General features: G+C 43.8%; 1 protein-coding gene across 1 annotated transcript in view; it reads left to right on the plus strand.

The window, feature by feature from the left end:
- Positions 1-338: 338 nt before the first annotated feature.
- Positions 339-26,476, plus strand: part of Dhx8 (DEAH-box helicase 8) — a 43,276-nt gene continuing 17,138 nt past the window's right edge. Inside the window, exons 1-15 of the mRNA XM_008838133.2 lie at positions 339-551; positions 5,200-5,285; positions 5,951-6,023; positions 6,401-6,486; positions 7,887-7,996; positions 8,382-8,783; positions 10,074-10,218; positions 10,308-10,511; positions 11,410-11,497; positions 16,493-16,590; positions 17,731-17,878; positions 20,655-20,836; positions 24,191-24,385; positions 24,681-24,866; positions 24,963-25,173. Of these exons, the coding sequence (XP_008836355.1) occupies positions 404-551; positions 5,200-5,285; positions 5,951-6,023; positions 6,401-6,486; positions 7,887-7,996; positions 8,382-8,783; positions 10,074-10,218; positions 10,308-10,511; positions 11,410-11,497; positions 16,493-16,590; positions 17,731-17,878; positions 20,655-20,836; positions 24,191-24,385; positions 24,681-24,866; positions 24,963-25,173 (2,362 nt within the window). The 5' untranslated portion in view covers positions 339-403. The remainder of the gene's footprint in view (positions 552-5,199; positions 5,286-5,950; positions 6,024-6,400; positions 6,487-7,886; positions 7,997-8,381; positions 8,784-10,073; positions 10,219-10,307; positions 10,512-11,409; positions 11,498-16,492; positions 16,591-17,730; positions 17,879-20,654; positions 20,837-24,190; positions 24,386-24,680; positions 24,867-24,962; positions 25,174-26,476) is intronic.

A 26,476-nucleotide genomic window follows, 5' to 3' on the forward strand; every position in this document is an offset into this window, starting at 1 on the left:
GTAGTCACGCATTCTTTTTCCAGGACTGTAGGGGGAATTTAAGAGGTTTATCTAACGCGCAGGCGCGGACGGTTCGGTAGGCGTCCTCCGGGCGCCCCTTGCGCAGGCCACGGTCGCCCTCTGCCGACGTAACGCGGAAGTGCGTCAAGAAGGAACTGAGCAAGCGAAAGGAGGGAGAGTCCTCTCGCCGATAGGAGGAACCACACTTCACGCAGCGTAACTTTGATTCTGGCCCTTCTATGCGGACGTCCGGTCAGATCTCAATGATTCATCCGGTTTGCGACCCTTATTCTTGAAACTCACAATTTGCAGTAAACAAAGAGAGCCATAAACCGACCCGGAAGTGGAAGCTGTAACTTCGAGGGCTGGCGGAAGGGAAGGAGGCCGAGGGGAGGCTGTAGCCATGGCTGTGGCCGTAGTTACCGCCGGGTTCCCCATCGGTTCGGAGCCCGGCCCGGCGGAAGAACTCGCTAAACTTGAGTATCTGTCCTTGGTATCGAAGGTGTGCACTGAGCTGGACAATCACTTGGGGATCAACGACAAGGATCTGGGTGAGTCGGAGGAGGTCCCTAGGAATTTGGGTTTGGGGTTGAGGGAAGCAGGAGAAAAGTGTGTCCTTCATCGTGACTTGGATCCAGGGAACCTGCCGCTGTGACTTCTGAGATCCCTCCAGCTGGGATGTTGGAAACCATTTCTCGGAGCTGCCAATTCTAGGTGGTTGAACAGCTTTGATAATTATGGCTGGTTTACTAGATGCTGTGTACAACGTATTATGGTCAGCTCTGTCTTTACATTATCTTATTTGGTGCCACTCTGAGATAGTAGTCAGCATTTGTGCTTTGAACTGTGTTCTTTACTGTTTCGTGTATTCTTGACTGTCAAAAACTCCGGTCATTATATGTTTAGAGGCAAACTATGACCAGGGAATCCAAACAAATTAGGAAAGGCTTTAGGGACTCAACAGTATGGGTAGGTGGAGTCCTTATGAAGATGAGAGGGGCCCCTTGTGAATCGGGTATAGGGATGCTTCGTTTTTTGTAATCGGAGAAAATGGTTGCCGATGTCAGTGGATTTTGAGATTGGTGGTATGATGACGTCGTGAAAGTGTCATCTGACTGGCAGGGGCGGGGCGGCTTTTTTGTTTTGAGACATGGCCCCACTATGTACCCCTGGCTGGCCTAGAACTCGCTATATTGACCAAGTTGGCCTCAAACTCAGAGATCCACAGGCCTGTGCCTCCACAGTGTTTGGGATTAAAGTCATGCATAACTGCACCATTCAGACTGTTGTTTTTTTTTTTTCAGACTTTTTTTTTTTTTTTTTTTTTGTCTTTTTGAAGCAGGGTCTCCCTGTAGCCCCAGCTGTCCTGGAACTTACTATGTAGACCAGGCTGGCCTTGAACTCACAGAGATCCACCTGCCTCTGCCTCCCGAGTGCTGGGATTAAAGGTGTGTGCCACCATGCCCAGCCAGACTATTGTATTTTTAAATGAACATGTAGTGAAGTCATCAAATCAGGGAAGGGGAATGTTGTTATAAGAGCAGTCAGGGAGAGCTAAGTGAGGCTTTGGTTTCTATCCCCAGCAGCACAAAACAACACAACTACAACAACAAAGACCTGATGTCAATTACAAATCCAAAGGGATCACAGAAGTCAGATTGTGACTTGAGATGAGCTGGGGTTTTTTCTTTTAGATTTTTGAGACATTGAGCTGGATAATGTTTTTTGCTAGGTTAGCTTATGGCATCCAAGATGTTCTGTAGCCAATGTATTTCAGGTCATTTGTACCTCCTAGTCATGGTGTGCCTTGTACAGATTGTGCATTCCTAACATGGAAATCAGAAATCTGAACTTGTAGGGTACCACCAGGTGTTGTCCGTGTGAATACACTGCTTCCTGATTGGAGATTAGCTCTTTGATATGGTATATCAAGCATGATCTGACTAAATTTTCTCTCCATCTTTCTCTCCATTTTTTAAAGAATTTGGTTAAGGGGCTGGAGAGATGGCTCAGCAGTTAAGAACACTGGTTGTTCTTGCAGAAGACCCGGGTTTGAATCCCTGCACCTACATGGCAGCTAACAACTGTCTGTAACTCCAGTTCCAGAGGATCCGCCGGCCTCTTCTGTCCTCCGAGGGCATTGCATGGCACGGGCACGCTTAACCTACATGCAGGCAATACATGCATACACATAAAATAAAAATAACAAATAAAATATTTTTTTTAAAAAGAAGTATTTGGTTGAAGTAAGATTGCCTGAGTTCTAATCCTGGGTTAACAAACAAGTAATGTTAAGAAAGTATTAACTACTAACCTTGTTGTTATTAACTTGTAATTATGCATGAACTGTGTTCATATAATCTGGTGGTATTTGGCTTTTCCTTAATGTCATTGTAAAATTAACAGCAGTCAGGCAGACATCTTATCTTAGCACTTGAGTGATCAGTCCTTTGAGGTCAGACTCATCTCTCTACATAGAGAATGAGGAGACCAGCTTGGGCTACATGAAACTGTATTTCAAAAACAACAAAACAACTAAAAAAATTAACTGCTGCCTTTAAACCCAGCACTCTGGAGGCAGAGGCAGGCAGATCTCTGTAAGATTGAGGCCAGACTGGTCTACATAGCAAGTTCCAGGCCAGCTAGGGCTACAGAGAAGACTACAGAGGGCTACAAAATAAGCCAGGCGTGGTGGTACACACCTTTAATCCCAGCACTTGGGAGGCAGAGGCAGGCAGATCTCTGTGAGTTCAAGGTCAGCCTGGTCTACATAGTGAGTTCCAGGACAGCTGGGGCTACAGGGAGATCCTGTCTCAAAACACCCCCCCAAAAAAAAACAAGCCTGGCATGGTGGCCCACACCTTTAGTCCCAGCATTCAGGCATTCAGGAGGCAGAGGCAGGCAGATCTCTGTGAGATGGAGGCCAGCCTGGTCTACATAGCAAGTTCCAGGCCAGCTAGGGCTACAGAGAAGACTACAGAGGGCTACAAAATAAGCCAGGCGTGGTGGTACACACCTTTAATCCCAGCACTTGGGAGGCAGAGGCAGGCAGATCTCTGTGTCTTAAAAATGACCAAAAATAAATTTTTTTTTTTTTAAAGATAGGGTCTCATTGTGTAGCCCTGACTGGCCTGGAACTCATTACATAGACCAGGCTGGCCTTGATTTCAGAGTGATCCCCCTGCCTCTGTCTCCCAGGGACTTTGATTAAAGGTGTGCACTACCAAACCTGGCCAGTAAACATTTTTTGTTAGAAAGATACCAGCAAATCCCCGCATGGAAATGATATGATAGGCTGGGTCATCCAGAGCTTTCATGTTGTTTGTTTTGGGGTGATTAGCATCCAAATTTAATTGTTAATATTCTCTTGTGGAATTCACAATATGAGGTTTTTTTTGTTTGTTTTGGTCTGTGGTAAAATGTACTTTTCTGAACAAACAGCTCTAGTGTTAAAAGTTTCAGGAGGTAAGCAGTTTTGAAGAGAAAATTCTGGGAGACAGTTAAATCTTTCCTCAGTTTGAAGACTGTATCATCTAGTTATAGCTGGCTGACTCTTTCCTGTAGATTGGGTCTGACCTTCCAGAAACTATAGCAAGTATGCTGTGTGTATCTCATTTGTGTGTGTGTGGGCGGGGGACTTGTGCCTTTATATATATATATATGTATTTTTATTTTATTTTATGTATATGAGTATATTGCCTGCATGTATGTAAGTGCACCTGTGTTGTGCAGTGCCTGAGATGGTCAGAAGAAGGAGTTGAATCCCCTGGAACTGGATGGAGGTACAGATAGTTGTTAACTGCCATGTGGGTACTGGGAATCGACCCCGGGTCCTCTGCAAGAGCAGTCAGTGTTCTTAACTGCTGAGCCATCTCTCCAGCCCTGGCTTGTGCTTTTCTTTGATACTTTAGAGTCTGTGTGGCAGTGTGCACAGCTGGTAGCTTTGTGGTAGGAGAGTATATACCTTCTGGGACAAATATACCTCCCTAGTTTAACTGATTTCCAGAGCTTGGTTTTGAACCATTCAGTAGTAATATCTTTTCATTTATAGAATCCACCAGAATATAAATGGATAATCTCAGCCACTTAAGTTTTCTTCTTTTTGGCTTTTTTCTTCAGCCCACTAGCCCACTTCCATGCTCAGGAGTGTTTTTCTTTTTCTTTTCTTTTTCTTTTCCTTTTCTTTTCTTTTCGGCCAGGCGTGGTGGTGTGCACCTTTAATCCCAACACTTATGAGGCAGAGGCAGGCAGATCTCTGTGAGTGGTCAGCCTGGTCTACATAGTGAGTTCCAGGCCAGCTGGGGCTACAGGGAGACCCTGTCTTAAAAAAACAAACAACAACAACAACAAAAATGTTATTTTAATTTATTTTATGTTTGTGAGTGCTTTTTCTGCATGTATGTAAGTGCACCACTTGTGTGCCTGGTGCCCATGGAGACCAGAAGAGGGCATTGAATCTTCTGGAATTGGAGTAAGGGATGGTTGTGACATGCCACATAGGTGCTGGGAACCAAACCTATGGCTCCTCTTCAGAGCCACAAGTGCTCTTAACTACTGAGCCATCTCTCCAGCCCCTGTTTTGTTTTTTTTTAATAAACTATTTTGTGTCTTTTTTTTTTTTTTTGGTCTTTTTGAGACAGGGTCTCCCTGTAGCCCCAGGTGGCCTGGAACTCACTATGTAGACCAGGCTGGCCTTGAACTCACAGAGATCGGCTTGCCTCTGCCTCCCGAGTGTTGGGATCAAAGACGTGTGCCACCATGCCCGCCTATTTCTGTCTTAACTGTGTGTTTCTGGTGCAGTCCTTTGTCCTGAATCACAAGAACTTGTAGTTGGGTGGTCCTGAACTCAGATCTGCATCCCACACTAAGCATGTTTTTCCTTTTCCTTCTAACCCCTTTTGGGATTCTGGCTCAAAGTCTAAGCATGCTTTCCCCAACACGCCCAGCTTTCTAAATGAAAAGGCATGACTTTTTCTCCATTCCCTCCTCTCTGAAGCCAGGAATTTCAGCTTGCCTGTCCTGTTTCTCTCAAAATTTAATGAAATTTTCCTTGAACTTCATCCTATGCTCCAACTAGATAGTAATATTTGGTTTTTATGACAGTTGAGTAACCCGATTAGTTTTCAACAAACTTGAAACTAGTTTCTTGCTTAAGTCCTCATTCTTAATTCCTTTTTTTTTTTTTTCCCCCATTTGCAGCTGAATTTGTGATCAGTCTTGCTGAGAAAAATACTACCTTTGATACTTTTAAGGCTTCTTTAGTCAAAAATGGTGCAGAATTTACGGTATGTACATCTGGAGTCTCTTTGTTTTTTTTTCCTCTATTTATTTTGGTATTGCTACTGAATTTAAATTTTGATAGACTTTAAAAAGGATTTACAGATAGGAAGGACATGGTTTGGCATATTAGTTGAATAAGCCATAACGTGTAATTTGTCTGTAACATGTGCAGTGTATCCGTGCTGTGAGGCAGTGGTTAAAGAACAGGATTTCTGATGATGTCTTTCTCAGATGCAGTAGGATTTCCATCATTAAGATGTTTACATTCTTGTTCTTCAAATCAGGAGGCTGGAGACAAGTGTCTAGGTTTTGGAGGTAGTTTTAAAGATGGGAAATGAAATGGTCTAAGTGACTGTACTAGCTCCATGCTGTGCTAGGTTATCACCCTGTGCCTCCTCGGTTCCAGTCAGCTAAATTCAAGTACATAACTTCCTTTTCCTTTTGTAAGTATATTTAATAGTGATGAGGTTTTTTTGGGTTTTGGTGTTTTTTTCTGAGACAGGGTCTCCCTGTAGCCCCAGCTGACCTGGAACTCACTATGTAGACCAGGCTGGCCTTGATTTCACAGATATTCTCCTGCTTCTGCCTCCCAAGTGCTGGTTTAAAGGTGTGTGCCACCACACCTGGCCAATAGTGACCAGTTTGGTTCTTTGTTTCTTTTCTTTCGAAGGATTCTCTTATTAGCAACCTGCTGCGTCTCATTCAAACCATGCGGCCTCCAGCAAAACCTTCTACTAGCAAAGGTGAGTAGAGCTCCCAGCTGAACTTCGTCTCTAGAATGGTCTGGATTGTGAGTGTCCTGTAAAGTGCACTGTTCTCAGCAGTTGCTAAGCAAGTTAATTCTCTAATAAAAGTTTTCAAATAATCTAAGATAAAATTTAAATTTTAAGATAATCAAATGATGACTGATGTACTCAGAGAGTTTGTAGTCAAATATATTTAGAGGGTTTTGTAGTCAATATATTTAGAAAATTAAATTGTTTGTAGCAAAACGTTAAGTTCTTTTTGTTTGATATAGCTCTATTGTTGAAATTACTTTGTTAACCAGTAGTAATACTATGTCTTCTTCTTCTTCTTCATTTTTTTTTTCTTAACCTTTTCATGCTCCTTAATGCAATAGATCCAGTTGTTAAACCCAAAACCGAAAAGGAAAAACTGAAGGAACTCTTCCCCGTCCTTTGCCAGCCAGACAACCCTTCTGTTCGGGTACTGATGCTGTTTGGGGAATGTCTGCCATAAGTGTGTGTCCTCTGTCCTTTTTCTTCATCTCTTTAGTAATTGTACGAATTTTAACTTTGCCTCTGTTGTAGCATGTTTTTCAAAACAAATGTGTGTGATCACTCCCTGAGCATGTACTGTGGATAGGATAGTGTTAAAGGGCTCAGAATGATAGTCAAGGCAAACGAACTTGGGTATCATGGGAAGCAGCAATTAGGGATATGAATAGGTGTGAAATAATTTAGGGTTCTGGCACAGATGCCCAGTGTATGAAATCAGATTGGTTTTTGCTCTATTACATGTTAAAAGATAATTTTGAGATTTTTCATTTTAGCATGAATTTACTGAGTACTTAACTGTGTGCCAAGCACTGTTCCAAGTACCAGATAAGTAACAGTGAATAGAATGGACAAGAGTGCCTGCCTTTTTGCATGTTATATGCTGGTGTTTGAACGGAGAGCAGGAAATAAACATGTAAGTAGTCTAGTGGGAGAGATGGGCAGTTAACAAGTGAGTATAGTTGTCCCTTGGTATCTATAGGGGATTGGTTCCAGAACCCTTCAGATACCAGAATCTGATGCTTATGTTCCTTATGTAACATGGGTGTGATATTTTATATAACATATGTACACCCTCTCATGTGCTTTTAAATCATTTCCAGGTTACCTAATTCAGTGTAAAACCTATGTAAATAGCTGTTAGACTGTATTGTTTAGGGAGTAATGTTAAGAAAAATGTCTGTCAGATGGAGTTGGTTGAATGCACCTACCTACAAGTACAAAACTTATAAATACAGAGTGCCAGTCGTCCATGTCATAGTGGATGGCAGTCAGAGCAGGGAGATGCAAGGAAAGGGTGCAGAAAGAAAGTTGCTTTAAAATTTTTTTCATATCTGGGTCTGGCAAGATGGCTTACTGCACAAAGGTGCTTTCCACCAAACCTAATGACCTGAGTTTGATCCCTGGGACCCACATGGTGGAAGGAGAGAACCACCTCCAACAAGTTGTCCTGACCTCCACACATATGCTTGACATGTGTCTTATACACACACACACACACACACACACACAGACATACACTAAATGTAAAAAAAACTGGTATGTGATTTCTGATTATAGTTAGTTCTTGCATGCTTTTGTAGGAGGGGTGGTTAATATCTAACTGCCTTCCGTGGGGTTATAGAAGGACAAAAGTAATTTGGTTCAAGGGCCTTTGTCCATTCCTATATTTGAACTTATGTTGGAAGCCTGTCTCTCCCCCTTCCTTCACGTAAATGGTTAGTGATGCAGGGGCAGGCAGATTTGCAAGCATACCTGAAATACATATTGATTCTTGAGTGGGTTTTTCCCCCTCTCTTCTCTTTCCTTTGCTAACCTCTGTCCCTGCAGACCATGTTGGATGAGGACGATGTGAAAGTTGCTGTGGATGTCTTGAAAGAACTGGAAGCTTTAATGCCCAGTGCAGCAGGCCAAGAGAAGCAAAGAGATACTGAGCACAGGTTTGTCATTGTGTCCTCTTCCTTTGGAAATTTAGGATACTATGATAGTTAAATTTTCTGGACCAGTCAAACAAACTTTGAGGCAAGTTTGTAGACTCTAGGCTGGTCTTGTACTATATTCTTAGATGTATTTTCACTGTTCCCTGCCAAACATATTCAGCAAATGCCAAGATGTTCAGAGTTAGAAATCAGAGTTGAAGGAGGCTGAATACCTTGGTGGCTTAAATCTTTATTGACTTGCGGGGATGTAATGGTCATTGAGACTTAAGTCCAGTTCAGCATTTAGTGGGTAATACGGATGGATGACACTGTGCTGGGTACTTGGGGATGCAAATATGAAATTGGGTTGATTTCTTTTTCAAACAGGTACTTGTTAATTTATTAGGGACAGGACGAAGAAGAAGAAGAGGAGTCGGAGCCGAGATCGTGACCGTGACCGTGACAGAGACCGGGACCGGGACCGGGACCGGGACCGAGACAGAGACAGAGAACGAGACAGAGACCGAGACAGAGATCACAAACGGAGACACCGATCCCGCTCTCGTTCACATTCCAGGACCCGGGAGAGGAATAAAGGGAAGTCTAGATATCGGTCTAGGAGCAGAAGTCAGAGTCCCTTCAAAGACCGGAAGGACAGGGAAAAGTACGGGGAGAGGAATCTAGAGAGATGGCGGGATAAGCATGTGGACCGTCCTCCCCCCGAAGAGCCTGCCATTGGGGACATTTACAATGGCAAAGTGACTAGTATCATGCAGTTTGGATGCTTTGTGCAGCTGGAGGGCCTAAGGTATGGTTGGTAGTCTGCTTTCACACCAATGGTGGCAAAATGTATTTTACTGCTGGGGTTGGGGGGCTGTTCACGTTCTAAGCAGCTATAATTAGTGACACTTTAATCAGTTCAGCTCTACCAGGTTCTTGGAAACTGACCTTTTTGTTAATTATTGTTTATTAGTGGTGCTGTGGTTCAAACTCAGGACCTTGATTATACTAGGCAAGTTCTCTGCCACTGAGCTATGCTCTCAGCCTTTTTTTTTTTTTTTTTTTAATTTGTCTTTATGTATATGAGTGTTTGGCCAGCATGTATGTAAGTATACCTGTGTTGTGCAGTGCCCAAGGAGGCTAGAGGGGGCATCTGATCCCTGGAACTGGAGTTAAGGATGGTTGTTAGTTGCTATGTGGGTGCTGGGAACTGAAACCTAGTCCTCTGCAAGAGCAGCCAGTGTTCTTAATTGCTGAGCCAGCTCTCCAGACCATACTCTCAGCCTTTGACCCTTTTTATTTGCTTTTCAAATGTCCCAGAGTCATTTATGTCTTCTGCCTTTAGGAGCTCTGCCCTTTGCTGTTTGGGCAACTGATAAGAACTGATCTTTCCCTTCACCCTTAGACAGTATTTTTTTCTTTGGGAGGGTGGTAATGCTAATATTGTTTCATTGTTTGACCAACCTCTTGGTATTTACTTTGTGAGCTTAAGGCCATATTCTCTCTCTCTCTCTCTTTCTCTCTCTCTCTCTCTCTCTCTCTCTCTCTCTCTCTCTCTCACACATATGTGCATGTTCAGGTGTGAGGGTGTGCGCATGTGTGGGTGTGTGGGTAGAGGTCAGAGGTTGACCGTGGGTGTCTTCCTCAGTGCTTTCTACCTTAGTTTTTGAGACAGGGTCTCTCCCAGAACCTGCATATGCTAATTAGGCTAGACTGGTTAGCCAGTGAGCTCCAGGATCCTCTAGTCTCTACCTCTCCAGTGCTGGGATTATAGGCATATGCAACTATGTCTGGCGTTTTTATGCTAGTGCTAGGGAGCCAGACCCATGTCCTTGTACTTATGAGGCAAGCACTTTACCACTGGGCCCTCTCCTTAGCCCCTCTTGTTTTTTTGGGACAGAGTCTTATCATTTAGGCAGACTGGCCTCACTGTGTAGCCTAGGCTGGACTCAAATTCATGATCTTCCTGCCATGCCTCCCAAGAGCTAAGGTTACAGGCCTGTGAAGACTGTTTCCTTTTGTTCTGTGGCAGTAGGGAAGAAGCTGGTTAAGGAAAAGCTGGTTAGGCATACTCCACATATATCTAACTTTCTCTTAGGAAGCGGTGGGAAGGCTTGGTGCACATCTCTGAGCTCCGGCGGGAAGGCCGAGTGGCCAATGTGGCTGATGTTGTGAGTAAAGGCCAGAGGGTCAAGGTCAAAGTGCTGTCCTTCACTGGGACCAAGACCAGCCTTAGCATGAAGGTAGGTGAGATGACCAGTCTGTTTCCACACCCGATAGCCAAGGGTGTTTCTGAAGACAATAAGTGAACTAGAGTCCTTTTGTGCCCTAGGATGTGGATCAAGAGACCGGAGAAGATCTAAACCCAAATCGGCGACGAAATCTGGTTGGGGAGACCAATGAGGAGACCTCAATGCGGAACCCAGACAGACCCACTCATCTCTCCCTCGTTAGTGCACCCGAAGTAGAAGATGACTCACTGGAGCGCAAGAGGCTCACCCGAATCTCTGACCCAGAGAAGTGGGAAATCAAACAGGTTGGGACCATTCACTTTTGTGGTCAGCATGTAGCATGGAGGTTAGGAGTTTGGGCCCTAGACATGGAGGCCTGTGGTGATTTCTGGCCACTTACTAGTTATATGAGCTAAGTATTATACCTTTTTGGGCCTCAGTGCCCTCGTCTGTCCAGCAGGACCAGTGGTGGTGGTGTGGGGATTAAATAAGTGAACGGAGTTAAAACTATTAGGTCAGTGCTTGGCGTGTGGTAATTGCCCTTTATGTCTTCGTTGTCATTTGCCTCGTTCTTCAGTAAGCATTAGAATGATGATGCGGGGCTGGAGAGATGGCTCAGAGGTTAAGAGCACTGATTGCTCTTGCAGAGGACCCGGGTTCGATTCCCAGCACCCACATGGTGGCTGTGAACCGTCCTTCACTCCAGTTCCAGGGGAATCCGAAGCCCTCTTCTGACCTCCGTGGCATTGCACGACACGGGTGCACTCACATACATGCAGGCAATACACTCATACACATAAAAATAATAAATAAAATATTTAGAATGATGATGCATCAAGCATTGTTTAGTGCTAGGGCTACAGAGACAGATACTTCATGATTCCTGCCCTTGAGGAACTCAAAGTCCAGTGGAAGACATCGCTAAACAAGCACTTTTGTGGGTTACTTGCCACATCATGAGGAGTGTATGGAGTTCTGTGGCAGAAGGGGAAGACAAAGGCAACTTTTGTGGGGACAGTACTGAGCCCTCGCCTTCTGTACCATGTTGTGGAGCTAGTTCCCTGTGGAAGGGAGGTGTGCCTCACTCTGACATGTGGGTCCAAGAACACATGTGTTGTGTGAAGCCTCTTGATGAACTAGAAGAGTTTAGATCCTAACCATAGATCCTAGTTACAGTGCTACCTCCTTCCTGTCCTTCGGTAGATGATCGCTGCCAACGTGCTTTCCAAAGAAGAGTTTCCAGACTTTGATGAAGAGACTGGCATTCTCCCTAAGGTGGATGATGAAGAAGGTAACTTACCACTTGGACTAGCAGGGTGATGGATTGGGAGGGTAATTGGCAAGTCGAGTCATTTGACTGACTGTAGTTTAACTCAGTATCTGTTACTGATTTACTCCCTGGAACTCACCTCCCGTCTCTTGGTAGAAGCATGAAGGGCTTGTGTCTATCTGACCGATGTTTAGATGTATCTGTTACCTGGATTTACTACCATCCTCTCTTTAAATTCATTTTTTTGGGGATTTCATATAATATATTTTGACCATATTCAGACATCCTCTCCTATCTCCACCTCCCCTTACTACCTCCTGCCTAATTTTATGGACTTTTTATAAAATTTTATTTTATGGGGGAAGGGGTCTTTTTTTTGGTCTTTTTGAGACAGGGTCTTCCTGTAGCCCCAGCTGGCCTGGAACTCACTATGTAGAGCAGGCTGGCCTTGAACTCACAGAGATCCACCTGCCTCTGCCTTCCGAGTGTTGGGATTAAAGGTGTGCACCACTACGCCTGGGTCTCATGGACTCAATTTTATTTTTAAAGGCTTATTAAGTCTAATTTGTGTCTGCAGATACCCTTCAGTGTGGGTCTGTTCCCTGGAGCCTGATTAAACCTACCTAGCATCACACCCTTAATGAAAACTGACTTTCCCTGGCCCAGCAGATATCAGTTGCCCATAGTGAGGGTTGGGACTTCTTCCCCACTTCCCACTTCCATTGCTGGGATTTTGTCTGGCTTGGACTTATGTGGGTCTTATGCATATTGTCACCGTTGCTGAGAATTCACATGAATAAGTAACCAGCTGTCTGGAAAACACTGTTTTCTTGTTATTCACCACCTCTGGCTCTTATAATCTTTCTACCCCCTCTCACACAATGATCGCCAAGCCTTGGGAGGTAGAAGTTTGATATTGGTGTCTATTCCTAAGCATTCAACAGTCTCCATAGAGAGGAATGCATCTCTCAACCTTCACGAAAGAAGCTTCCTCATGCAGCAGATGGTGATTAACACAGAGGCCCACAACTGGCCGATGTGCAGAGAATAAGAAACCACTATCCTTTTAATATTTATCTAGGTTGATACTTAATAGTTGTATTTCACTTCATTGATGTGGAGTATTTTGCTAAATTTATTATTTATCTATTTTTACTTTAAAAAACTTACTTTTAGTGTATGTTTATGAGGGTTTTACTTGCATGTATTTTAAGTAGTATACCTGTGTCATGCAATACCCATGAGGCCAGAAGAAGGCACTGAATCCCCTGGAACTGAAGTAATGTATTGTTAGCTTCTATGTGGGTGCTGGGAACTGAACCCAGGTCCTGCAAGAGCAACAAGTGTTCTTAACTGCTGAGCCATCTCTCCAGCCCTCATTTTTACTTTTTAATTTAATTTAATTTAATTTAATTTAATTTAATTGAGTGCATAGCCTGCATACATGCACCCATGTTTTGCAATGCCTATAGAGAACCTAATGGAGACCAGGCTGGCCTCGAATTCAGTCTTACAGAGATCCACCTGCCTCTGCCCCCGAGTGCTGGGATTAAAGGCATGTGCCACCACATTTTTACTTAAAAAAAAAAAAAGATTTATTATATTCATTATGTGTATGTGTATGTGTCTATGCATGAGTTCAAGTGCCCATGAGGTCAGATGGCATTGGATCCCCTTAAGCTGAAGTTACATGCAGTTGTGAGCTGCCAGATAAGGGTGCTGGGAACCCAACTCGGATTCTCTTCAAGAGCAACAAGTGCCCACTGAGCTATCTCTCCAATCTAATATTTTTGGTTTTTTGAGATGGAGGTCTCATTATGTAGCCCAGGCTAGTCTTAGACTCTTGATCCTCCTGCCTCAGCTCCTGAGTACAAGGATTAGAGGCATGTGCCATAATACCTGATTTTTCCACTTTAAATGCATATGGGAGTTTCTGGGAATTTTGTTTTTGTTGTTGTGTTCAGCTTTTCTTTTTTTTTTGAGAGAGGGTCTCATGGAGCCATGGATAACTTGCTCTGTAGACTAGGCTGGCCTCAAACTCACAGAGGTCTATCTGCCTCTGCTTCTTAAGTGCTGGGATTAAAGCTGCCATGGGCCACCATGTCCAGCTTATTTTGGTTTTTTGAGACAGGGTCTCTTGTAACCCAGGCTGACTTTGAACTCCATATGTGGAAAACTCACTATGTATGGCCTTGAGTTCCTGATTTTCCTGCTTCTACTTTTCAGGTGCTGGGATTCCATGCATGTGCTTCCATTCCTGCTCTTAATCTTTTCTTGGTGGTGCTAGGAATTGAACTCAGGGCCTTGCACATGCTAAGTAGGTGCTTTACCACTGCGTTCCATCCCCTTGTTAATCTTTATGAATAAGATTACTGTGAAGTCCTATATTTGCCTCTTAGTGCATGTATGCAGAACCTCATATTTCTGAATATGTAGAAAAGCCAAATGTGGGGTGCACAGCTGTTACTCCCACACTCAGAAGGCTGAGGCAGGATGATTACAAGTTTGAGGCCAGCCTGTGCTATATACAGACTGTCTCAAATATGAAAAAAATTAATAAAAGTTCCATAATGAAATTGGGTGGCAAAGGTGTTAGTGCATTTAGAATATCAGAAGAGGGGCTGGAGAGATGGCTCAATGGGTGAGAACACTAGTTGTTCTTGCAGAAGACCCGGTTTCGTATCCCAGCACCCACATGGCAGCTAACAAATGCCCGTAACTCCAGTCCCAGGGGATCCAGTAGCCTCTTCTGACCTCTGCAGGCATTGCAGGACACGGGTGTACTTACCTACATGCAGACAATACACACATACACAATAAAAATAAAAATAATAAATGAAAAAAAATTTTTTTGGTCTTTTTGAGACAGGGTCTCCCTGTAGCCCTGGCTGGCCTGGAACTCACTATGTAGACCAGGCTGGCCTTGAACTTACAGAGATCCGCCTGCCTCTGCCTCCTGAGTGCTGGGATTAAAGGCGTGGGCCACCATGCCCGGCAATAAATGAAATTTTTTAAAAAAGTTTTTTAAAAAGAATGTTGGAAGACTATTTTCCCACAGACTTGGCTTAAGAAGGCATCGGACTCCCCTGGAACTGTAGTTACAATGGTTGTTAGCTGCCAAGTGGGTGCTGGGAATCAAACCCAGGTCCTCTGCAAGAGCAACAAGTGCTTTTAACCTCTGAACCATCTCTCGAGTCCCAGGCTTGGTTTTTTTTGAAAGCAGCTCTGATCAGTTCTGGAGCCCAAATGTCTTAGAAATGGCTGAGGGGCTGGAAGAAGAGGCACAGTCGTCTGGGCTAGAGTTTTACTGTATTTGCTGTCCTTTTGACCTGGGAAGATGTTTCTTATTTCTTTAAAAATAATTTTTTAAAAAAATTTATTTTTATTTTATGTGTATTATGCCTGCATGTATTTAAGTGACCTGTGTCCTGCGATGCCCACGGAGGAGGGATTCGAACCCTGGTCTTCTGCAAGGACAGCCAGTGTTCTTAAACACTGAACCATCTCATCAGCCCCCTCCTTTTAAAAAAAATTGGATTTTTGCAGATTTTTTTGGGAGGGAGGGTGTTTATATGGGTTGGGAAGGTAACCCTAGGGCATGCCCCTCCCCCCAAGAAATGTCCATTCTGATCCTCCTGAGGTGTTTTCTGGAACTTTCTCTTTGTCTTTGTGCCACTCTTGTTGCCAGCAGTAGCTTCCAGACCACTGCTAGCTGGCTCCTCCTTGGAAGAAAATTTCCTTTTTTTCTTGGGGACACTCAGTTTGCTGCCTCTTCAAGGGCCATTTCCTCCTGAGGTACAGACATCTTCCTTTTAGGACTAGGAAGGCTTGTGCTGGCAGCAGCGGTCTCTTCAGGACCACTAACCAGTGCCTCCTTGGAGAGAGCCTTTTTCTTTCATTTAGGGGAAGAAACAGGAGGCTCTTCCATTCTGTTTTCCTGAGGAGCTTCCTGGGGCTTTGGTTTTTCTTTTGGGGTTTTTCATGTCTCCTTGCATTCTTCTGGACACTACTGTTTTCTGAGGAGGCCAGGGCCAGGGCAGCTAGTTGCTTCTTTTCCTTCTTCAAGTGTTTCTTCTCCTATTTTTCCATTTTCCTGGTAACCTCAGCAGTCATTTCCTCTGCCTAAACCATTGCTTCCTTCATGACGTCTAGATTTTTCTGTGGAATTTCTCCAGTCTCATAGAAAGATAGCCACTCCTCTACTTGTTCTTGGAGCTTCTTCCCAAATACACTGGAGTTATATACAGTTGTTACCTGCCATGTGGGTGCTGGATTTGAACACTGGTCTTCTGCTAGAGCAGCCAGTGCCCTTAACCTCTGAGCCATCTCACCAGCCCCTTCCTCTTAAAAAAAAATTTTATTTTTCTGGAGTTGAGGACCGAACCCAGGGCCTTGTGCTTGCTAGGCAAGCACTCTACCACTGAGCTAAATCCCCAACCCCAAAATATTTTAAAAATAACTTTGTTGTGTGTACATGATGGCACACATGTGGAAGACAAGAGGACAACTTGCTGAGGTTAGTAGAGGATCAAACTCAGGTCATCAGGCTTAGGGCAGAATCTTTACTTACTGAGCCATCTTGCCAGCCCTGGGAAGTTTTTCTGATAAAAATTATTGGTACTCAGTCAGACGTGGTGATGCATGCCTTTAATCCCAGCACTTGGGAGGCAGAGGCAGGTGGATCTCTGTGAGTTCAAGGCCAGCCTGGTCTAGATAGTGAGTTCCAGGCCAGCTGGGCTTACAGGGAGACCCTGTCTCAAAAAGACCAAGAAGAAAAATTATTGATATTCATGGAAATTGTTTTTTTGTTTTGTTTTACATTTGTCGGGGGGGGCAGTTAGATGACAACTTGTGGAAGTTATTTGAACTCTGGGGGATTGAACTCAGATTGTCAAATTTATTTGGCGCCAAGCTCCTTTATCAGCTAAGCTGTCTTAACCAGCCTGAAACTGTTTTGGTGAAACTGATTGATCATTTCTGTCTTGTGTGTGGCTGATTCTTTCTGGTGGCTTTTAGATGAGGACCTTGAAATTGAACTGGTTGAGGAGGAGCCTCCATTCCTGAGAGGGCACACCAAGCAAAGCATGGATATGAGCCCCATAAAAATTGTTAAGGTGAGAAGAACTAGGACTTTTAACCTGGAAGTATACTGAATTGTTTCTCTAAAGTAGCAGTCAGGTTATTAGATCAGTATAAGTGGATTTGGGCCATCAAGCTGGAGTCTAGAATTTCTGTTGTAAATGAGGAATGTCTTAGTCTGTTGTTTTTGCCTGTTTAATATTTTAAAATTTATTTATTATTTAACTTTTTAAAAAAATTTTATGAGTGTTTTGCCTGCATGTATATAAATGCACCTGTGTCTTGCAGTGCCACCAAGGCAGAAGAGGGTGCTGGATCCTCTCTAGAACAGAGCAATGAAAGGATGTTAGTTGCCATGTGGGTGCTGTGAACTTACCTGGGTCCCCTGCAAGAGCAGCCAGCACTCTTAAGTATGCAGCCATCTCTCCAGCTCCTCCTTTATGGTTTCCTTCTTTTTTTTTTTAAGTCTTTTAGAGACAGGGACTCCCTGTAGTGGGGCTGGCCTGGAACTCACTATGTAGACCAGGCTGGCCTCGGAACTCACAAAAATCCACCTGCCTCTGCCTCCTGAGTGCTGGGATTAAAGGTGTGCACCACCGTACCTGACTTCCTTTATGTTTTAAAGGTAGCATCATCCCTCACACTCTTGGGGTTCTCATCTTCAAAGTAAAAATGCCTTCAGTGATTTTTTTCATTTTATCTATATGTGACACAGATTACTGTGTCTTTCATGTAGTCTGATTCATTGATGAGAACTTTATTCCATTTCGTGTTTAAGATTATAGTAGTTTAACCATCTGCCTTTTTTTAATTAAAAAAATTTTTTTTAGTTTTTGGTTTTTTTGAGGCAGTCTCCCTGTGGCTTGCTATGTAGACCAGGCTGACCTCCAGAGATCTGCCTGCCTCTGTCTCCCAAGTGCTGGGATTAAAGGTGTGTGCCATCATGCTTGGCTGCCTTTTTTTTTTTTTTTTTTTTTTGAGGTAGGGTCTTACTGTGTAGCTCTGGCTAGCCTGGAACTTTTATGTATACAAGGCTGGCCTTGAACTCCCAAAGGTTTCCTTGACTCTGCCTCCCAAATGCCAGGATTAAGGTTATGCATTACCATATCCAGCTAATCATCTGCCTTTTATTTCCTGGGTATTCAGTGCGTGTGCTTTTCCCTCTGTTGCTCTAGAACCCAGATGGCTCCCTCTCCCAAGCAGCCATGATGCAAAGTGCCCTGGCCAAAGAACGGCGGGAGCTGAAGCAGGCCCAGCGGGAAGCTGAAATGGACTCTATACCCATGGGACTCAACAAACACTGGGTTGATCCTTTGCCTGATGGTAAGACCCTTGCAGAGTGTAGACCCATTTATTTATTTATTTATTTATTTATTTATTTATTTATTTATTTCTGGGTTTTAGTAGCTTTGTATTGGGGGAATTTTTTTTTTCTACAAGAGGCTTTTTTTTTTTTTTAATTTTATTATTTTTATTTATGTGTGAGTGTATTGCCTGCATGTATATAGTAGTGTCTGTGTCATGCAGTGCCTTCGGAGGTCAGAAGAGGGCATCAAATCCCTTGGAACTGGAGTTACATGTTAGATGCCATGTGGGTGCTGGGGATTGAACCCAGGTGCTCTGCAAGAACAGCCAGAACTCTTAACCACTGCACCATTACTCCAGCCCCAAGTATAGACCTTTTTAATGAAAGTGAGCCTTTTGTTTATACATAACAGTTGATACTTAAGGCACATGGTGAAAATAACCTCAGTTTTGCCTTTGTAAAGAAAGATTTGTTCTCCTGCAACATAGAAGTATCACACGACACCTGTACCAAAAGACCTGGCCAACCTCTCTTCTTGTAATCTGGACCTCTCTCAACTTCCTAACACTTACCTAATTTATAAAGCTGCTTTTCAGCGCAATTTTGTTCTTTGTGTTCATTGGATTACAAACTTTATTAAAAAATACGAAACAAGCCGGGCATGGTGAGTAGCCAATGCTCTTAACTGCTGAGCCATCTCTCCAGCCCTGGATTTTGGTACTTTTGAGATGGTCTCACTGTGTAGTTCCAGCTGACTTTGACTCACTGTGTAGCGCAGTCTCAGACTTGCAGCAGTCTTCCTATTTCAGAGTCCTGTGTGTTGGGATCATACATGAGAGCCACCATGCCTGCCTAGGATCTGATCTTTCATAGGGGTTTGGAAAGTATGTGGAGGAAGGGGATTAGCCCATGTTAAGGCTTTGCAGTAGGTAAGACTTCAGGAAGCCTATGTGGCTGGAATATTGTGCAGTGCTAGAGTAGTGAGGGATGAGACAAACAGGATTGGCAGGCCAAGGCTTTGTAGATGGTATTGGCTATCTGGGTTAATCCTAAATTCCTTGGGAAATGGTGAAAGTGTTCTAAACATGGCAATGACATGATTGGAGTTTCATTTCCCAAGGGTCATTCACAGTGCCCTGCAGAAGAGTTTGATGGGGTGCAAATAGATGCTTCAAGTACATTAGTAGACTTTCTTTTTTTTTTTTTGGTCTTTTTGAGACAGAGTCTTCCTGTGGACCCAGCTGGCCTGGAACTCACAGAGATCCACCTGTCTCTGCCTCCCAAGTGCTGGGATTAAAGGCAGGTACCACCAGGCCCAGCTGTATTAGCAGACTTTTATGAGGATGGTGACCTGAACATGGAGATAGAGAGGAAGGATGTACTTCAGAAGTGTGGCTTGTTGAGTGTGGGAGCCAGGGGAAATGGGAATGGCCGCAGATAACTAGTGTAAGGGCCAGAGTGAGCATGGTACCTTTGAGTTAAGAGATACTTGGAAAAGAAACAGGTCTGTGGGGAAAGATTGTAAACTCAGTTCTGTACTTGTATCTCAGGTAACTAAGAGACATCTCAATTGAGCTATCAGGTATGCTCAGAAGAGAGGTCAGGGCTGCAGAGAGAATTGGGGGGTATTATGTTAGCTTGGATAACAGTTTAGCTGGATTTAACAAATATATTAACATTGAAAGGTTAGAAATAGTCATTGTTTTATAAAGAATCCTCTAGGACTGGAGAGAAACTCACTCAGTAAAGTGCTAGCCTTGCCTGGGGACTAAGTTAATCCCCAGAACCCACATACAAAAGCCAGGCATGGTGGCATGGGCTTTAATCCCAGCACTGCAGAGACAGAGATAGACAGATCCCTGGGGCTTACTGGCCAGCTAGCCTCGTCTCCATGGCAAGTTCCAGAACAGTGATTCTATCTCCAGGAAAAAACAAAAGTGGATGGTCCCTGAAGAAGCACACCAGTGTTGTCCCCTAGCCTCTACGGGCAAGGACACACATATGCAGACACACTCACACATGCACCAGTGTTGTCCCCTAGCCTCTACGGGCAAGGGCACACGTGTGCAGACACTCACATATGTATACTAGTGTTGTCCCCTAGCCTCTACGGGCAAGGACACACATATGCAGACACACTCACACGTGTACCAGTGTTGTCCCCTAGCCTCCACAGGCAAGGGCACATGTGTGCAGACACACTCACATATGTATACCAGTGTTGTCCCCTAGCTGCCACAGGCAAGGGCACACATGTGCAGACACTCACACGTGCACTCACAGGTACGTGCACCCTAGCCCTCCATTCCTTTTGAACAAAACTGTCTTCCTTTTATACCCTTTAGTGAAAGGCTCCTATGACTTTCCTTTGGCCTCTGCTTTGTTGACTAAAATATATTTCTATAGGTGTTTTTGCTGTCAAATTTTAAATATATTTGCTTAGTCTAGAGTGCCAATAAAATTCTTTTGCTCCACTCAAGCCACAAATTTGAGGGCTAACCTTGAAAACATTAACCTTGACATTAACCTACATGAAAAGAAAGGAAGCAGGCCAGAGCACACATGCTGTATAAATTGTCCGGAATATGTCAGCATAGAAAGTAGACTAGTGGTTGCCATAGGAAGGCAACTGGGGAAGAGACATTTATTGGGCTAGTGATGAAAATGTGCTAAACTTAGTCATGTTGATTGCACAGCTTTGGGATTACATTGCAAACCCCTGAGTTAGATACTAGAAAAACATGGCATGGAGAAACAGCTTGAGCACAGCACCGAGCTTGTTTTCCTTTTCAGCGGAGGGCAGGCAGATTGCTGCCAACATGCGGGGAATTGGAATGATGCCCAACGACATTCCTGAGTGGAAGAAGCATGCCTTTGGGGGCAACAAAGCTTCTTATGGAAAGAAGACCCAGATGTCAATCCTTGAGCAGAGAGAGAGCCTGCCTATCTACAAACTGAAGGAACAGCTGGTCCAGGTGGGAAGCCATTTGGGGTATATTGTTAGTGGTGGGGACAGAGATGTAGAATGTTTTCTAAGAGGAGTGACATTTTTTAAAGATAATAATTTATTTATTTGTTTTTATTTTATGAGTGTTATGCCTGCATGTGTATAAGTGCACCTGTGTTGTGCAGTGCCCGTGAAGGACAGAAGAAGATGTTGGATCCCCTCGAACTGGAGTTATGAATCGTTGTTAGCCACCATGTGGGTGCTGAGATTTGAACCCAGGTCTTCCACAAGAAGAACCAATGCTCTTAACTGCTGAGCCATCTTGCCAGTTCTGGATGACATTTGTGTGTGTGTGTGTGTGTGTGTGTGTGTGTGTGTGTGTGTGAATGCCATGAGAGTACAGTGCTCACAGAGGTCAGAAGAAGGCATCAGATTCCCCTGGAACTAGAGTTATAGATGATTGTTAGCTACCATGTGGCTGTTGGGAACTGAACCTGGTTCTCTGCAATAGTAGCAAGTACTTTTAACTGCTGAGCCACATTTCCAGCCCGTTTTTTTCTTTCTTAATAAACTGCCTCTATTTCAGTGTCTAACTATATGTCCCTGATATAGTACTTTTTGAAGAAAGGTATATTAGTCTACCCTTTTTGTTTTTCTCTTTGAGGAAGTAGATCTATTTGAATTGGAGCAGTTCTTTTTTTTTTTTGTCTTTTAGAGACAGGGTCTCCCTGTACCCCTAGCTGGCCTGGAACTCACTATGTAGACCTGCCTCTGCCTCCGGACTGCTAGGATTGAATAAAGGGGTGTGTGCCACCATGCCTGGCCGAATTGGAGCAGTTCTGTCTGGGCAGAATACTGTGTTGCTTGACCAGAAACTAAGAACTCTGGTCAGTGATTGAAAACAGGGATACTGCATCTGGAGAGATGACTCAGCAGTTGAGAGTACCGGCTGCACGTGCAGAGACCTGGGTTTAGTTCCCAGCACCCACATGGTGGCTAACAATGGTTCTTAACTCCAGTTCCAGGGGATCTGACACCCTCCTCTGACCTCTGTGGGCACTGCAACACATGGATGTACCTACACGCAGGCAAAACACTCATACAGATACAATAATTGCTGGCTGCATGCCAATCCCAGCACTTGGGAGGCAGAGGCAGGTAGATCTCTGAATTCTGGCCCAGTCTGGTCTACCTAAGAGTTCTAGGTTCCCAGAACTACATAGTGAAAAGTTGTCTCAAAAAGAAACAAAAAGGGGGGCTGGAGAGATGATTCAGCAGTTAAGAACACTGGCTATTCTTGCAGAAGACCCAGGTTTGAATCGCAGCATCCACATGGCAGCTGACAACTGTCTGTAACTCCTGTTCCAGGAGATCCGACAGCTTCTTCTGTCCTCTGTGGGCATTGCACGACACGGGTGCATTTACCTACATGCAGGCAATACACGCATACACAGCATACACATAAAAAACAAAACAAAACAAAAACAAAAAGGGGCTGGATGTGGTGGCACATGCCTATAATCCCAGCACTCTGGAGGCAGAGGCAGGTAGATCTCTGTGAGATTGAGGCCAGTTTAGTCTACATAGGGAGTTCCAGGCCAACTGTGGCTGCAGGGAGATCCTGTCTCAAAAAAAGACAAAAAACAGAACAAAAATCACCACCACCACCACCAAAAATGGGGATACTCAGTTGTTATGGTGACACATGCCTTTAGGCAGAGGCAGAGGCAGGCAGATGAGTTTGAGGGCAGGTTGGTTTCTATACTCCATGAGTTCCAGGCCAGCCAGTGAGACCCTGTCTCAAAAAAAAAAAAAAAAAAAAGAGGTTGGATGAGGGACATAGCACTAAGCTACATCCCCAGGCTCATTTATTTATTTGCTTATTCATTTATTTATTACTTATTTATTGTGTGTGCCTGGATCTGTATGCCGCAAGGTGTGTGTAGAAGTCAAACTCAGGAGCTCAGGCTGTGGGGAAACACCTTTACTTGTTGAGCTATCTTGTTTGTTTGTTTGCTTAGAGGCATAGCCTCATTCTAGCTAGCCAGGCTGACCTCACGGTCATTCTGTAACTCAGGCTGGCCTTGAACTCATCATGGCAGTCCATCCTCTTAGCCTTCCAAGTGCTATGGATGAGGCATGAGCTACCATGCTTACCTTTATTAATTAATTAATTAATTAATTTTTATGAATGGGTTCTCATGTATTTTTAGTCTGGTCTTAAACTTATTGAGGATGACCTTGAACTACTGATGCTTCTGCTTTTAGGACTGGGATTGTATGCGAGTGCATTACACAGTGCTGGGGATCTAACCCAGGGCTTAGTGCATGCTAGGCAAATACTCCACCAACTGAGCTGCATTCTCAGCCCTTCCTTTTGAGACATTTCTCATACTGTAGTCCCAGGCTGGCCTGAAACTTGCTGTGTAACCTTATAAAACTTTTCCTCAGCCTTCTAAGTGTTGGGATTATAGATATGAGCCATTATGCCATATTCAGTCTCCTTTTTAAAATTCCTTTTTGAAAAACAAAAATAAAACCTAGTCCTATATTCATAGACATGTACCTTGATTACAGTCCCATTTTTTGTTAAAAATAGCTTATAAATAAGAAATAGGTAACTTTTGGGAGAAAGGTATTAGAAGTTTGGGAGTAGAAATGGGAGAAACTTTTTTCTTTTGGTCTTTTTGAGACAGGGTCTCCCTGTAGCCCCAGCTGGCCTGGAACTCACAATGTAGACAAGGCTGGCCTTGAACCAATCAGTTTTTAAAAATTTACATTAATTTTTAAAAAAAGAATTCAGCTGTAATTAAAGATGAGAAGGTCCTGAGTCCCTTCCTGTCTTGTGTCATGTCTGTCCATGTTCTCACCCCCTCCTCCCCTAGTGCAGAATTGACTTAAAAAAGTTTTAAGGGGCTGGGTGTGCTAGTGTACACCTTTAATCCCAGCATTTGGGAAGCAGAGGCAGGCAAATCTCTGTGAGTTCTAGGCCAGCCTGGTCTACCTAGTGAGTTTCAGGACAGCTATGGCTACAGGGAGACCCTGTTTTAAAGAAGACAAAACTAAAAAAAATAATAATAATAAATCTTTAAATTGTGTGTCTGTGTGTGGTCATGTGCACATGTGTGCCAGTATCAAAGGCGTTGGATCCCTTGCTGCTGATATCGATGCTGGGCTGCACTTGACCAAACTTGGTACCTCTGGAAGAGCAGCAAGTGCTCTTAACCTTTGGGCCATCTCTCTAGCCCCTACAGATGAATTCTTTAACTGCATGTGTATCCCCCCCTTTACTCTTAGTGTTAAAACATAAACTTAATTATTTTGCTATGGACTAGTGTATGGCAGATTTTAATGACTATTGTTTATATTTCATTACTTTCAGGCTGTGCATGATAATCAGATCCTAATTGTAATTGGAGAGACAGGATCTGGGAAGACAACGCAGATCACTCAGTACCTAGCGGAGGCAGGCTACACTTCCAGGGGCAAGATTGGGTGTACTCAGCCCAGAAGAGTGGCAGCCATGTCTGTGGCCAAAAGAGTATCAGAAGAGTTTGGTTGTTGCCTCGGTCAAGAGGTAGGAGGTTGGGGAAGCTGCAGTGGAAGTTCCAGAAGAAAAGTATAAGGCCCAGATCCCTTATGTGTAAAATGGGAATACTAGTACCACTTTTCAGATTTCTCCTGAGGGAGAGACTTTGATTGTTATCAGCACAGTCAGACTCAAGTCCAGGGCAGACTTTACTAGAGGAAATCACTGCAATCTTGGTTGATTTCCTCTCTACGAGGAATTTGAGTCTGCTTGGCTTGAAATTGTGCCTGATGATTTCGCAAAAGGGAGGTCTGTGTCTTGGTTTTCTTCTGTCCTGCTTTAGGTGGGCTACACCATTCGATTTGAGGACTGCACCAGCCCTGAAACAGTCATCAAGTATATGACAGATGGCATGCTGCTGAGAGAATGCCTGATTGACCCTGACCTCACTCAGTATGCCATCATCATGCTGGATGAGGCACACGAGAGGACAATTCACACAGATGTGCTCTTTGGATTGTTGAAAAAGGTAACTAGATAGACACTAACTTCTGGGAATAGGATTTGAGTGCCAGTGACCTTTTGGGTAGTCCTTTTTAGTAAGCCATTTTGAATTTCCTTTTAGACAGTTCAAAAAAGACAGGACATGAAGCTGATTGTCACCTCAGCCACCTTGGATGCAGTGAAGTTTTCTCAGTACTTCTATGAAGCTCCCATCTTCACCATCCCAGGTCGAACCTATCCAGTAGAAATACTATATACAAAGGAGCCTGAGACAGACTATTTGGATGCCAGCCTGATTACTGTCATGCAGATCCATTTAACAGAGCCACCAGGTAAGAGGTGGGAGGGCTTTTTTCTTAGGCCCCAAATCCTAATGTGAGTGTGCTTTTTGCTAATCTTGTCAAAAAATACCTTTTAATTTATTGATCTCTCTGTAGGTCTCAGGCATGCATATTTGAAATGGTGGTAAAAATGTAAAAAATGGTGTATAGATTTAATTACACTTTAAAAATGGATAGATGATAACCTCTTGGTCTATTTAGCATTCATAGTAAGAATGCTAAAGTATTTTCTGTTCCTGGAATTCTGTTAGTGTTGCTATAGCCTTTTTTTTTTTTTTTTTTTTTTTAATATTTTATGTGTATGAGTGTATTGCCTGCATGTGAGTAAGTGCACCTGGGTCATGCAGTGCTCACAGAGATCAGAAGAGGACATTAGATTCTCTTGGAACTGGAGTTAGGATGGTTGTTAGCTGCCATGTGGGTACTGGGAATCGAACCCAGGTCTTCTGCAAGAGCAACCAGTGCTCTTAACCACTGAGCCATCTCTCTAGTCCCTCCAGCGCCTTTCTATAAAACACACTGGAGCAGAATGTAGTGGTGTTCACCTCTGGTCCCAGCACCCTGGACACCAAAGCAAGAGGACTGCTTGATCAGAAGTTTAGGGCCAGTCCAGACAAATTAGTAAAACCATTGTTGAAAACAAAAAATGGAGCTGGAGAGAGGGCTCAGTGATTAAGAGCACTGGCTGTTCTTGCAGTGGACCTGGGTTCAGTTCCCAGCTAACAACCATCCGTAACTCCAGTTCTAGAGGATCTGATGCCCTCTTCTGACCTCTGTCGGCATTGCATGCACTTGGTGCACTTATGCAGGTAAAACACTTATATACACATAAAATAAAAATAAATAAAAATTTAAACCACCAAATCCAAGCCTGGTGATACAGGCTTGTAATCCAAGCCACTTAGAAGACTGAGGCAGATGGATTTTGAGGTCGAGGCCAGCCTGGGCTACAAGAGTGGGTTCAAGTCCAGCCTGAACAGCTTAGAATTTGTCTCAAATTTGTGTGTGTGTGTGTGTGTGTGTGTGTGTGTGTGTGTGTGTGTGTGTGAGAGAGAGTCTCCCTGTGGACCAGCTGTCCTGGAACACACTGTGTAGATCAGGCTGGCCTTGAACTTACAGAGATTCGCCTGCCTCTGCCTCCCGGTGCTGGGACTAAAGGCATGTGCCACCATGTCCGGCTTGTCTCAAAACTTTTTTTAAAATGAAGAGGTTTGGCATGTGGTTCAGTGACAGACACACAAGACTCTTAAGTTCTGTCTCCCATATCACAGAAGAAAGGAAGCAACCCCCACCA

This window comes from Nannospalax galili, unplaced genomic scaffold, assembly GCF_000622305.1.
Source record: "Nannospalax galili isolate Female #2095 unplaced genomic scaffold, S.galili_v1.0 scaffold95, whole genome shotgun sequence".
NCBI classification, from domain to species: Eukaryota; Metazoa; Chordata; class Mammalia; order Rodentia; family Spalacidae; genus Nannospalax; species Nannospalax galili.